This window comes from Schistocerca serialis, chromosome 11 (assembly GCF_023864345.2).
Source record: "Schistocerca serialis cubense isolate TAMUIC-IGC-003099 chromosome 11, iqSchSeri2.2, whole genome shotgun sequence".
NCBI lineage: Eukaryota > Metazoa > Arthropoda > Insecta > Orthoptera > Acrididae > Schistocerca > Schistocerca serialis.
Window position 1 is genome coordinate 135,052,267 of NC_064648.1, and position 15,547 is coordinate 135,067,813.

General features: G+C 42.2%; 1 protein-coding gene across 1 annotated transcript in view; it reads right to left on the minus strand.

Moving 5' to 3' along the window:
- Positions 1–487: 487 nt before the first annotated feature.
- LOC126426874 (serine/threonine-protein phosphatase 6 regulatory ankyrin repeat subunit C-like) overlaps positions 488–15,547 on the minus strand; it is a 60,720-nt gene continuing 45,660 nt past the window's right edge. Inside the window, exon 6 of the mRNA XM_050088917.1 lies at positions 488–1,022. Within this exon, the coding sequence (XP_049944874.1) occupies positions 542–1,022 (481 nt within the window). The 3' untranslated portion in view covers positions 488–541. The remainder of the gene's footprint in view (positions 1,023–15,547) is intronic.

Below are 15,547 nucleotides of genomic sequence, written 5' to 3' on the forward strand. Positions count from 1 at the left end.
TTGTCCTGGTTTACGAGTCTACACAGCCGACGACATTCACCTGTGATGAGAGGTGGCTGCCCAACTCCAGGACGCCTGGACGTAGCTTCACATTCGCTTCATCACATGATGAAGACACTCGCCACAGCACTCCTCAGACAAGTTGTGCAGTTTCCGAAATGCTCGAGCTGAACCTCTGGGCAATCACAAACTACCCTCGATCAAACTCAGACAGATTCAACACGCAGACAGCGTGCACACTGATACTAGGAGCACTGTGCAAGTGCATGACTGGCAGCCATTCGTCGCCATGTGGCGCTGCTGCCGCTTTGTTGTGTTTATATTGGTTGTAGGTTGGTGGTTAGAGTGTTCTGGTTGACCAGTGTATGTCTCCCTCTATCATTATTCTTTTGATGTCCCTACAGTAGTTACGAATGTTGCATAAATATGGATACAGAGGACGACTGCAGTTTCTTTGTTTGCATTATTCTAAGACAAATGAAGGGTATTGTCAAAAATCTTCATTTATTTTATTTCACAGACATTTGTGAGGCTGCTAGCTTTATGATAGCACGTCTATCAGCTGCTGGTGGTTGTACTGTCTGGCAATGTCCTGCGGGGTTTTGCCGATGTTATCCACGACCCTCTTGTTGGCCCCTGCCTCAAGCAGTTCTGTCACCGCCTCTGCCTGTCCTGTGAATGCCGCAGAGTGCAGCGGCGTCCACCCATCCTCATCCCTGGCGTTGGGATCGGCAGAGGACGCCACCAGCAGCTGCACAAGAGCCGCGTGGCCGTTCAGTGCAGCCCCATGCAGGGGAGTCTGCAGCGAGTTGTCCCTCGCACCCACGTCAGCACCTGCCATTAGCAGACACCTCACTGCCACTGTGTGGCCCCCTGCGGCCGCCCAGTGGAGCGCTGTCTTGTTGTTCTCGTCCGTCGCCCCCAGATCTGCTTTAGCCCTGAGCAGCATCAGTAGCTCCTCCACTGCCCCCTCCTTAGCTGCCTGAATCAGTCTCTGGTCCTTCTCCTCTCCACGAAGGCTCCTGCAAAACACAGAGATATTCTCATACATTACTAGAAACACGAAGACATCATGAAGAAAACAATCGCAGGAGCAGGACTGTGACCTCTGAAAACACATCCATGCAGTGAAAACCAATGAATCTACAATTCTCTCCCTTCTACAGCCCAGAGTAGCCTAAAGTCTTGGTAGTTTAAGATACATAACCACAGCAGTATCGTCTTCTCAAATCCTTCATTCGCTCCTAATTATATTTCCCACACCGCATCTCTCAAGAAGTTCAGTCGCTACATTTTCTCACATTCATTCCCTACACTAACTTACTTCAAAACCAGATGCTAGTGTTAAGCAGTCACGGCCCTTGACTGAAAGAGCTACGTCATGCTGCCACTAGTAGTGTTCTGTGTGCACTAATGCCTTCTGCCATAAGGAAACGCAGCACAAAAAGCTAATCACATCCCTTGATATTTAAGGAATATTTCCTGTTATAGAGAAAAAATCAGCAGAGTTATTCCCAAATATCCTGAAACAGCTTAATCAAACAGAGAAAGCTACTTTTTATGAGAAAACTGTTTGGTCGAAATATTTCAGATACAGCAGTGAAAGTAACTTTTCTGCTCTGCCCCTATAAAGAAAGACTTTGTTGGCACATAGGTATGCACAAGTGGTCACTTAACAAACAAAGTGCTTGCAAAATAAGAGCACTCACAGATACTATCTATTACACACACACACGCACACACACACACACACACACACACACACACACACACACACACACACACACAAACACACAATTTGAATATAAATTCTTGCAGTGCTATCTGTCTGTAGGCAACAACAAAATCTGCAGGTTATAATAGCATATTTATGTTTGTAGCACTTGCCAGATCACGATTCGAAGCTCTGCTCCAAGGAAATCTTGGCCTCCTGAACACGCTGTAGACTTCTTACCATTGATCTAAGTCCTCAGAAAAGCACCATGTCATTTGCGCGTATCGGATTTACCATAATGAGCCTCACAGATAATAACCACAATCTGATACTACAAACTTTGTCTTGCATCTCCTTCTGAATAAGACGTAGCAATTTGTTTTTAATCTAAAGGTGATAAGGAACAAATTCATGTTATTATCCTACCACATGACATATTACAGCTGTTACAGCTGAGAAATCCAGTATCCATCAATCAGTCCCCCCCCCCCCCGCTTTCCTGTTCTATGAATACTACATTTATGTGATGTTCCTGATGTAGTTGTTTCGACAGAAAATCATACAGTTCTTATACTTGGAATGGCTGTTAATATTGTGACGAATCTGTGTAACGCTTCTTGACTCTTTCCTGTCGAATTACGATACAGGGTAAGTTATTTGTGAACGACTACAGTGGCCAACAGCCTGGAAGTGGTTTTGATCTCCACAGTCCTTTACTAGGTGTGCCCCCAGTGGAGGCTGTGTGCTTTTGCCTGCCTATGGTGTGTGCAGCGGTTCACAGGGACTAACGGTATATGATGGAATACCAGCAAACGGTACTCCTTTTTTTTTTTGAAATACCACTGATAAAGGTAAAAGTCATATCCACAAATTCAAAAATACCCTACAAATATGATGCAGACCCCAAGCTGTCCAATCGGGCATTGTAATAAGGAGCAGTTAGTATGGTTCACGTGCAGCCGTTTTATCTATGACTCCTGCTGTTGGGATGGTAACCAGATGCAAACTGACTATGATCAGATTTAGTCTACAATGTGCTCCCATTATTACTCTGCAGTTACTGGAACCTGATGAGTTGGCTGCCTCACAATCACGAGATCCCCATACTCCAATTCAACAGATGTTCTGGGTGGACGAGTTTCTGAAAAACTGTATTATCTTTATTGGGGAGTTACAGTTAAAATGAAAGATATTTCTGTATAGCACTGTGGTTGTTTTGCTGTGATTTCTTCACCTCAGTGATATTCAGCGCCACTGATAGAGTTCCAGCGTTTGTGACTGCCACCAGCATTTGTGTGCTCAGTATCAATGTGGTACTAAATGCAGCCTTCGGGAACTGAAACACCACAGCCTTTCTTCTGTTAGCACATGCTGTGGACAGTGGAGGGACTGCTGCTAAATAATTTATTTTATGCATGATGTGTGGATTTATAAAGGTTACTGATTTGCATTGTCCGAAATTATCGTGTCGTAGTCCTTCATCGTGCCAAGCAATAGCAATACCTTATATTTTTGCTCCCAATTAACTGAGACCATGTTTCTCAGCTTGGCAACTTATGGACATCCCAATAGGATGTTCTCCCCAATTTATTCAACTTCATGTTTATGTTAGTTTCATGAGATGATGACCTGACATTGTTTTTACAATTACTCCCGCCCCCCCCCCCTCCCTTGTCACTTAGACGTATCTACTTAAAACTTATTTCATTTCACGCAGATCTTCCTACTTGTAGGTCCGCAAACTGATTTCATTCCTGAGATATCGTCCTCATGCTGGAAATCTCAAGTGTTTTAAGTGTTTAGAGAAGTGTTTCCACATCATTTGCGTGTGATGTTGCTGACAGCAGCCGTATTTGACGAATCAGGCTTTTAATTTACAGTATTATAGCAACCTACATCATATTTGTCACCTGTTCACTAAATCTCATTTTTCTCATAGCCATAGTAACTAAAACATTAAATAAATCATTCAAGTTGTCAAAATCCAAGCAAAATATGCTACTTGTGATTTGTAGATTGAGGTGAGATTCAGAATGTATTTGTACATTCCGCAATGGATATGACCTGCTTTTAACTGCTGTAGCACAGTGTTTCTATGGGGTTAGATTCCCTTTCAGAAGCAATTTTAGTGCACTGTTTTGTAAGAATGTCGATTTTGTAGTCAGAATTGAGTAATAGTATCAATATAGAATATTGAGGTGATGATCCATTTTACTTCTTTTGGGAGAGCACCATCAGCCTGTCAATAAAATCGTAAGAATTACTGGTTTGATTAAAAGCTCGTGCATGTGAAAAAACTATGTGCCAATTTTCGCGGACAACTGCTCAAAAAAGTCCAAAAGTATTCTATGAATGTTCTCTTGTTTATCGTTGATGATATTTGGCAAAATCGAGTAGTCCACTCTCGTTATCCGCCACAGTAATTTCATCTGCAACGATATCCTCCAGATGCTCTACTTTTTGTGTCGCCTCGTTTTCTGTGTAGGCTCGTACCATGGGAAGCAAGCAGAGGACCTTGTTTGCTGGTCGGTATCCTCACAAACTGCATACATGTATTAACGGGGTTCTATATTCACAGGAACAAGAAGTTACTTAACTTCAGATAGTCCAGGTGTTGTGGTATAAGCTCTTCTGTAACAGTTCACATTGGCCACACTCATGTTGAAGTACCAGTCCATTACGTACAATACTGTGGTACTTCGCTGTGACTGAAGGGTCGATTCGTTGACTCATTGGACAACTGACTGACTGGCCCTTCGGTCCCTGGCGGCGATCTAAATACTGATGGTCTACACGGCGTTGGCGGCGCGTTTCTAGCGCGTTTGTCTTTGGCCTCTCTCCTGATAGGCACACTTTCTCCAGTATCTATTATAGATCTTCTTGCAACCTCTGTGCCACGTGGAGCGCTGGCGCCAGCTTACGCCAGCACACTAGTTGTCTCTGGATTCACATCTGGGGTGGTGTGATGCCTAAAGAATCTTGTACATAATTTCTCCCAAGATCTGAGTTTCATTCCGTCCTCACGCGTTAACAGTTCTGTTGGTGCCTGCACTGCCATTTTAGTCTCCAATCTAATCTGTAATGCTGATGTTTGGTCTTCACTGTCATTCTTTCTCACAGCTGCTTGCCTCGTTTCTAATATTAATGGTGATATATTGGTAATAGAAATTGTCCACTTAGTCTTCAAAAATAATTAGTTTGTTATTTCATTGTTTGTACATGTCATGGAGGCACATAGAATAACATTCATTCGTGTTTTTCTGTCATCTTTCATGACAATGCGGTTCCTGTGTTAACAGTTTGTCATCATTTCCACAATGCTACGTTAAAACGATCTCGTGAAACAGAGATGTTTTCATTCAGTACATCCTTGTGCCATGGTATCTTTTTCGTCGTTGGAGGTCGATCAATACGTGATGAGAGCAGCCATGTCTATGTGCAGATTAAAGAATTCGCTTCATCTGTGGGCCAGCAGTTTGTGAATGTGGAGCTGGCGTCCAGTAATATCCCACATGTGTTCCACAAGGTTCAGATTGATTAATTTCGCGGTCAGTATATATGTGTCAGTCCACTATCATGCTCCTCAAATTACTGCACCACAGTTATGATATGGGCTGTTGCTCTACTGCGAGATTCAATCGCCTTTGCGAAAAACACGAAGCATCATAGAATGCATATCCTGCCCAGCCTTGAGAATGGTAGGGTGTGCTCCTGTCGAAATATCGGCGGTGTTCGACGATGTCACCTGGAAGCAAACCCGTAAGTTACTTGAACATTCAATTCGCCGTGAAAAGTTAAGGTGTCACAATGTTCATGCAGTCTGCAGCTGCTACGCATCCTTTGATTACTACCTCTGGTGCCACAAAAGCCTAAGTGAATGTCCACCAGAGCTTAATATTGCCCCCACCATCTCGAATTCATGGTGCGGTGTTGTCTCATGTAACTGTTCACCTGTATGACAGTGCATATGGGCACGACTATCGACCTAGTGTAACATGAAACGTGATTCACCGACCAGACGGCAGACGGCACGTGTCCATTGATCTGTGGTCCCATCTTAGTGACCCTGTGTGCATTGCAACCGCAACTGACGACGCCACTGTGTGAGCGTGGGAATATCCAGGATTCGTCTGCTATGGAGCCGCAAGTTCAACAGTGTATGCAGAAAGGTGAGCTCGAAACCACTTGTCCCCACAACAGAATTGATCTATTTTGACAGATCTGCCACAGGTCGATACCTATCCAACTTTACGGAGCGGGCAAGCCAGGTACCTCCACTTTCTAAGATGGGTCATCGATGCCCAACACCTTGTCGTTTACTCTACAGTACTTCAACCAATCTCTATAAGTACTATCGATAGTAGTGAGTAACAAGCTTCGCCATTTCTGAGACACTCGTTACCAGACGCAGGGCCATCACAAACTGCCCTTTGTTAAAATCACCTATATAGATCACATTACCAACTTGCGCCTGCAATGTCACTAAATTCTTCCCTATTCGTCTCTCCTCCAATAATTTACTTTCTTTGCCACGTGACTTCCTGCAACGCGAACAGGAAACATTCAACATCGCGGTCTCATCAGTAAGTGTCTATATTCTCTATAAGTCCGCCTGCTTAGCTGGATGGTAACATGCTTCCCTCCGATGCAGCAGGCTGGCGTTCGATTCCCGGCTGGGTTGGAGATTTTCTTCGCTCATGGACTAGGTGTTGTGTTGTCCTCATCATCATTTCATCCTCATCACCGGTGCACATGTCGCCCAATATGGCGTCGACTGAATTAAGACTTGCATTGAAGACTGGTCTTCCCTGGATGAGGCCTCCCAGCCAACAATGCTAGACGCTCATTTCCATTTTTTTCCGTATAATCCTGCTGTGGGCTGTTGTACAAGTACAATGAAATTCAAACATTGTGTATATCCGAAGATTTTATCTCATTAACATTAAGGTTTGGCATCTGTATCTCTTTGAGTATCACGCCGTTTAAATGTTGCCCTAATGACAGAGCTGGGTCAAAGATATTAGCTGTGTATTTCCACTTATTCTATTTTCTATAGACGAGTGTGAAATTTTTTTAACTAATAACAGATTCTGCAGCCATGCCACTAAGCCTGTTCCATCTTTCAAAACTGTTGATGTATTACAGTTTATTCCATCTATAACGAAATTTCCTTCTCACCCACGTCAGCTAGGTTACTTGCCGTGCAATGACCAAGTATTTGGTTCTTATTGGCTTCTTCTTGTAAGGAAATTGTATATAATGTTTATGTGTAAACATGTCTGCCAACATAGCTGAGTGGTCACCATATCTGGAGGTACGTAGAAGACATGGGGTTGATTTCTGGTACTGCCCAGGATATTCCCTTGCTGAGAGCCCTGGGATGAAATGCAGTCAGCCTCATGATGCCAACTAACTATGTGTGTGTGTGTGTGTGTGTGTGTGTGTGTGTGTGTGTGTGTGTGTGTGTGTGAATCCCTAAGGGATCAAACTGTGGAGGTCATCGGTCCCTAGACGTACACTCTCCTTAAACTTATGCTAAGAGCAACACACACCCATGCCCTAGAGTGGACTCGAACCTCTGGAGTGAGGGGCCGCATTATCTGTTCGTGGCGCCTCAAACAGCGCGGCCATGCCATGAGGCAACTGACTGAGACATACAGGCTCTGACGTCTAGGGAGCCGGCAACAGCTGTAGACCGTTGCGCTGACACCACACTCCTCCGATTTGTCCATCAAGGTCAGAACACGGAGCTTCGCTTTCTTGTGCAAACATTCTTTTTCAGTGTTTGTATTTTTACTTACGATTGGATAGGTTTTATTTTTAAAACACTTTGTTTTAGTCTTCCAACGCCTGTAAGATGTTCTAATGGTCCACACGACACTCTACCGCCCACCAGGGACGAAGATCTTGACATTATTTTTGCTGTACAGAATTATTCTTCAAGGCATCATTCCTACATACTCTTCCTCAACATATCTCCTACTATCCAAACTGATATTCCATGACTCATTGCCAACCAATTTTTCATTCCATTTTCAAACTACTGAGCTATGTTTTCCAAAATGATTTTCTTAGCCTTATTGCCAACGAATTTATCGCTCCTTTTGTAAACTGCTGTGCCAGTTAGTTTTATTTTCTGTTGTAACTCATATTTTCTCCTCGGGGTAATCTGCTCATGGTTTTTTCGCTTTTTGGTGACCTGTTGTGGTTGCTTCCTGGAAGTTTTCTTTATTTTTTGTATGGTGTTCTTGTGGTGTAAAGTGCTTCCGTTGTCATGTCTAATTTCTGACTGAAGTCGAGTTTAACATTGATTATTGTGTTTCAGGTAAATATAACTCTTTGTTTTCTTTCGTTGACCGCTTTCATGACTTTTTGTGAAGTATTCCTCGCGATGTTGCATCTCTTTAATCTCTTCCATTATATTTCCTTCTTGTTTGTTGTATCATGCAACTTCTCTTGTGGCAAATAGTTCACACTGTCTCCATGTGCCCACTTTAACGAATACCTGGCAGCGTCCTGTTCCGTTCTGTCTCTTCCATATCTATCTGGTGTGATATGTGCCTATCTATCCTCATGAGGCTTTTAAATGTACAAGTACATGAGATCGGCTAGCCACACATGGTTGATGGAATTATGTAACCAAGACTAGAATTCCTTGAATCACTGCATAGGAGAGACTACGTTTTTTTTTGTTTTTTTTTTTAAATCCAGTCAAACATATCTTACTATGCACTTATTAAAGTAAAAACATTTATTTAGATCCCATATTACCCCCTGACCAAAGTAGTATCAGAGACTACAGTATTATGCGGTACTTAATTGTTCAATTCACCAGGCATGTTGATTACCATCAGTGTTGTCAGTTCTGGGCCTGGTACCCAATGCATTTTCTGTAATATTAAGATGAACAGCATTGGCGATGACGTGATGTTGGGATCCGATATTCACTGTAAGATTGATGTATTATTCATAAGGCAAATATTGGTGTCCACCACATTGATTTAAAAAAAAAAAAGGTAAGTCATCATTAGGATGTATTTACGTAGAAACTGCTGTGCAATGAATAAAGGAACTGTAGTCAGGACATCTGTGAAAGCCCCTCAGCTGTAGGGGGTGTTTACAACTGGTCAGATGCATATTGACGCAAACGTCTCCATTGACCGACAACCACAATAGGACTGCCTGGACTTCCCCATTATGACGAGCAGCTGCCTTAACTGTCAGGCATTCTGAGCGTGACTGGCCAGACTCCAATATCCATTGAGTCTGATCTTTCAATGAAAGATTTCTGAACACTACCAACAGAGGACCTCACATACATCTCCTATAGTATGGTAGGCCAGCGCTTTCCACTGACTCTGCCCTCCCATTAGTGCCATTATCTCACTCCCTGTGGGGCAACTGCTTGTGATAAGCAGGAGATATACATACATGTACGGTACAACATGGAAGTGTCTGAAAGCATGATTTAAAGGAAAGTATGCAAAATACACGCAGTTAAAGACACATGCAGCACAATATGGCATATCTTAATTACACTGTGGTATGTTGCTTTCTTTGTATTTACACTCTCATTATTCCTTCAACATTTCCTTTCGTGAATAGCCATGGACTTATTTTAACATACATTTGTTCCCATAATGTCAAAGTTTCGTGGGGATGCAATGCGTAAAAACCGTGTTCCAACTCTATTCCCTGTAGATTAATTTGGAAGATAGAAAACTATAATTGAAAACAAAAATGCCCTCCAACACACAAGTACTTTCACTATCATTGGAGAGGAAATTTAGTTTCATAGCAGCTTTCCTGTGTAACTGCACTGATTGACTCACTTGTGTTCTGAAGTGAATGTAAGACACACCGAAAGCATTGAAGAATGTGCGTAATCACTTTTCTCCTTGCCTACTCTAACGATGAGAATCATAACTCCAGCTTTATCAAAAACGCGACAAAGTGGCATTAGACTTTGTGAGAAAAACACTTGGTTAATGCCGCACAGGTTGCACTGTGAAGGCTGACAATGCGCACGTGATGTGATGGTAGTGGAGAGACAGCGGCGCACTCAGATTGGGGACTGGTCTGGGGGGTCGTGGGGAGACCACCTGTGCCACCTGTGACAGGAAGCCGCCATGGTCTCTGTGGGGCTGAGAGGTGGGGGTAGTGCTGCCGTCTCCAGTGACTGGGAGTTGCAGAGAGTCCCTGCCTGGGAGTGTGTATCACATGGAGAATAGAGGGCAGCTTACTGGAGATGGATCCTACACATGAATAGTAGAACACACACTGACAACGATAGTAGGGGGTTCAGTAAGATGGATGACTTACAACTGAGCTAATCAGTTTACACAATTTCATGGCTTCATCTTACCAGCAGCTCAGCACAGGAAACAATAGTCTGTACCAAATAAATCACATGTGAAAGGTGCATGCAAGGGGCTGGAGTGATACCAAAACTATTGGACCATATGTTTTCAATATATAAGAAGGTAAATCACACAGAAGTTGGAATGGAAAAACCATTTAGTGGACTTAACGTGGTTCAGTGATCATCAGATTTTGTAGCGTGTATGTTAGGGATCAGGAACCAGACTTTAGGAAGCACAGATGGTAAACATCAGTGCTAAAAAAATTTCTTTGTGTTATTTCGTGCCTTTTGTCTCGAATAATAACATCTAAATCAACTCAAAATACGAAAAACTGGAAATAAATATAGGAAAGGTTGCATTACACCAGTGATACTAAGTTGTGCGAAGCTGTTAGCATTTGCAATGTCTCTTCCTGAAACTTTTGCTTGCCCAATGCCAGCAACGCTCCCGTGCCATGAGAGCACACAGGGGCTGGAACTGGTTCTGCCCTGGGACCATAATGGCGACAGCGTCAGTTTCCACACTCCTGTGTGTCACGTCGGCCAGTGGATACACGACAAACAGCACAGTAGCTGTGTGGGAGTCACCACTGGGCCATGCGGATGCCGCACCACAAAAGGAAGCGACCTCTGTGTCCGTCCACAGTGGGGGCCACCTGAAGGCTACACATCACTCCAGCACAGAGTCAGACTAGAGCTAGCCAAGACAACGTTTCCGTTATACCAATCGCTGCTACTTGTCAAAGTCGTAATTTACATATGATACAGTGCAAAAATTGATCATTGCATACTACAAATAGATGTACAAAACCTAGCAATTAAATTATATGAGCTTACAGCTGTATCTAAGCGTTACAATTCCATGAGTTTTCCACCAAGTGCCTTTCGGGCACTGTCCAGTAACAACTGTCTGCAGTAAGAAGTTTTCCATTACACGATGAAGTGGGCAGACAGCGAATACATATGATCTCTTCAAATTGCAACATGGTTTTAATTGTTCTATAATATAAAGCAAATGTGGTAATAATAGAAGACAATTACTGATTTTTCAAATAGATAAGCACAGTTTGCATATGCATCGTGAATGGAGAGAAATAAATGGGGAATGAAAGATGTGCTATTAAATTTCCTATGGAGCCAAAGAAAGATGTAGAAATCGACTGCAACAGCCAGTTTGTTCTTACAAGTCAGAATTTCGAACACGCAGATGACACCGCCAGATTTCGTTGTAGCTCTGTTAAGGTACACCTCATTCGAGCACAACTGTTGCTCTGTGACTGGGAGAGCGGATACAAAAGCCCATTAGTGTTGATCGTGTTGAGTATTGTTACCAGGCCTCGTAGACTGTATAAGGGCCGTGAGCAGACTCAGATGTTCAGTGATCAGTTTTAAGGCTGCAGAGATGCTTTGTACGCATGCTGAAGCATTATAAGCAGCTATCGATTTCTAAGTGACCTCATTCTGGGTCTCCATTTCGCTGGTTGGTTGAACTGTGCAATAATCACATTTTGCTGCATTCATATATTACAGTGGCCCAATGTTTAGTTGCATGGGAACATACTGATTATCGACAATCCTGTAGACCACATCTGAACAACCGAATGGAAGATCACCATCGACCTCGTCGTAACCCATTCATATCTATGCCTGCCAGCCAAGACCAAGTGATGGACTAAAATCAAATGTCTCTCTTATCCATATCGTTGTTCAGAGGGTTATCTATTCATTTATACACTGAAGAGGCAAAGAAACTGATAATTCTGCCTAAGTTCGTCTAGGGCCCCAGCGAGCATGCAGAAATATCGCACAAACATGACGTTGCATGGACTCGACTAATGTCTGACGTTGTGCTGCGGGGAATTGACAACATGAATCCTGCAGGTCTGTACATAAATCCGTAAGAGTACGAGGGGTGGTCTCTTCTGAACCGCACATTGCAAGGGATCTCATATATGCTCAATAATGTTCGCGTCTAGCGAGTTTGGTGGACAGTGGAACTGTTTAAACTGAGAAGAGTGTTTCTGGAGACACTCTGTAGCAATTCTAGACGTGCAAGGTGTCGCACTGTCCTCCTGGATTTGCCCAAGTCCGTTGGAATGAACAATGGATATGAATGGATGCAGGTGATCTGACAGGATGTTTACATACGTGTCACCTGTTAGAGTCTTACCTAGACGTATCAGAGGTCCCATATCACTCAAACTGCTCACTCCACACACCATAACAGAGCCTCCAACAGCTTGAACAGTCACCTGCTGATATTCAGGGTCCATGGATTCATGAGGTTCTCTCCATACCCTTCACGTCCAACCGCTTGATACAATTTGAAACGACTTTCGTCCGACCAGACAACATATTTCCAGTAGTGAACAGTCCAATGTCAGCATTGACGGACCCAGGCGAGGCGTAAAGCCTTGTGTCGTGCAGTCATCAAGAGTGCATTAGTGGGCCTTCGGGTCTGAAAGCCCATACGGATGATGTCTCGTTGTATGGTTCGCACACTGACACTTGTTGATGGCCCAGCGTTAGAATCTGAGCAATTTGCGGAAGGGTTGCACTCCTGTCATTTTGAACGATCCTCTTCAGTTGTCGTTGGTCCCATTCTTGCAGGATCTTTTCCAGCCGCAGCTATGTCAGAGAGTTGGTATTTTGTCAGATTTCTGATATTCTCGGCGCAGTTGTGGAGCGGTCGTAAGGGGAAATTGCCCACTTCATCGCTACGACGGAGATACTGTGTCACATCGCTCGCGCGCGAACCATAACATCTCGTTCAAACTCTCTTAAATCTCGATAACCTGCCATTGTAGCAATAGTAACCGATCTAACAATTGCGCGAGGCACTTGTGTCTTATATAGGCGTTGCCAATTCCTGTGCTGTATGCTGCCTGTTTATGTATCTCTGTATTTGATTACAAATGCCTATATCAGTTTCTTTGACGGTTCAGTGTATATTTATCATCTTCCTCTTTCTTAAAGCCAATAACCGAGTACTTCATGTAAGTAACTTTTCATGATAATCTTTCATGTGTACTCACTTTTTCTACTCTGAGAATTAAAATGAGTTCAGAATATCAATCATACAACTTTTTTTATTATTCTTACTTCTTTGTGCCATTATGCCTGCAACATTTAGATGCTACACATCTGCTGCTTGACATGTGGTTTTTCTATGGCCTATATTTCCTCTCACCCTTTTTTATTCCTTTAGATATACAGAAAAAGTCAATAGCTTTTAGTTATTTCGAATTATTTTGCCAAATTTTACAGTTTTCTTTATACCAACTGCTATCAGCACTGTAACGACTGCTTATACTACTACTGAAATAGTAAACGATGTTACCATCATACTATAAAAATACCCTATTGCTGTTACTACCATCTTGAATTTTCTTCAGCAACTACTACTGCTGCTGTTGCTGCTACTGCTACTACTGCTACCATAACTGACAGTTGGGTAACTAATACTAATGTATGATTTCTACCACGATTACACATGATAAAGTTAAGGTTAGTCACATTCAGAGAACAGAGAACTAGCATGGTCCATAGAGTATGTTTGGCATTTCTCTTTTCTGTAGTGTGTGATGGACACATATACAGTTTACTTCTAATGAGCTGTTTATGTTATCTCTCTAGGTTTGCTAGCAGACCGGCCACTCCAATGTGTTCAGACAAATTTTGCTACCTCGAGGAACCATGAGGAGAGTGTGGCCACATCTAACGGCACTGTACAAAGGACTGCAACTGAAGTGGTGCTGTGACCTGAAGCATAGGCTGCTGGTGCCGCAACAGTCGATGCCATTTTTCAGTTCCACAGAAGACCATTGTCAGAGGGCATGACGGCAAGATGGGCAGAATTCGCATGTTTTCGACAGGCACAGCGGTGTCATTTCTGTTGTCATCGTATGGCTGCCATCTGTTTTGATGTCAGGTCACAGTAGGTAGTGGTGGAGAGATCCTCAATGGCAAAACGGTAAGCCACGGACATCCTGCTGTAGCACATAGTGCTGGAGTCTTAACTGTAACACTACTATTGTAATTTAGTATTTTTTTACCTCAGTAACACAAAGCCCTATCTCTATGTTGCCACATATACTATACCCCCACAGAACAAATAGTCCTGTCACAGGAAAAGCCACGTACAACCCTCTTACTAAAATGTAGTTTAGTTTCCAAATAAAGTACACTGTGGGAGGGTAGTCCTGTTAATAAGGTAAGCTAATCAATAGAGTTACCATGTTTACAAGTTTTTACCGTGTGTTGTGCTAATTGAAAAGTAAATCAGACTATACAACTCTTTTCCTAAGATCTTACCCAGCGGTTCAGTAGAAACGCAGAATGAATAATATTATACTTAAGCTAGGACAACTCAGTTCCAATTTCATTTTGTGGTTTAAAACATGATGAAGTTAAGTTAACTGGACTACTTTCAACATTTTAAATTTTTGTATGTATATTTTACACAATAAGTAAACATTTAGCACACTAATATTTTTTTAAAAAATATTAAGAGCCCAATCAAAATATTTTAAAAATCAGAGACCAAAATGTAACATAGTTGCAAGTAGTCCACTTAACCCCTGGAGGAGGTTACCTGAGTCATTCAGTGCAGTTAACTGGACGATTGACATTTATTGGTATTCACTGAAAAACACAATACATATAACGTTAGACAGTGCTTCATACTATGTAATACAGGAGAAAGAAATGCAAACAATTAGTTATATACTCAAAACAGTCAACAAAAGACTGATAAACAACTAATACAATGTGAAGTTACACAAATCACAATTGAAGGAACACATATTTGCATATCGAGCAGATTTTAATTGAAATGGATTAGGTAATTTCAGTACAACATCAGTCTCTGGTACAGACAGTCTTTCATCTGTTGTCACGAATTTCATTGTTCCAGTTAAGCTTTTGTAAAATTACACATCAGCTCCATCTTTTAGGACTTTAAGAACCTTAGCAACGTAATGTCTGAAAGTAGTAAAGTCTTTATCATATACTTTCACAATCACAAAGCTTCCTAGAGAATACACCATACTGTCTTTATCTGAAGACAGACTCACTGCTGAAGAAGAGTCATCATAGAGAAGAGATCTTGCTGACGCTTCAGATTCTTCCAACTCAAAGAGCTTACTCTTTGGTCTCTTATTCTGATCAAACTTCTTTCTTATCATCCTATTAGATTTCTTCATTTTCTTTTCTTCTTTTAATTTAACTTGATCTTCAAGAATGTTCTTCTATTGGGGTGTCTGACAATCAATGGTTTTGATTTCTCGGTTTGTTTTCTTCTTGGAAGAGGGACTTTTGGATGAGGCTGAATGTCTTCTGGAGAGATTGGTTCAGTTCTTTTGCCATTCATCTTGACTTCTTTAGAAGGCTGAGGAATATTTAAATCTGTAGTTATGGTCTTGTCAGCAACAGTGGAAGTAGATGGCATATCATTTCTCTGGTTAGATTCA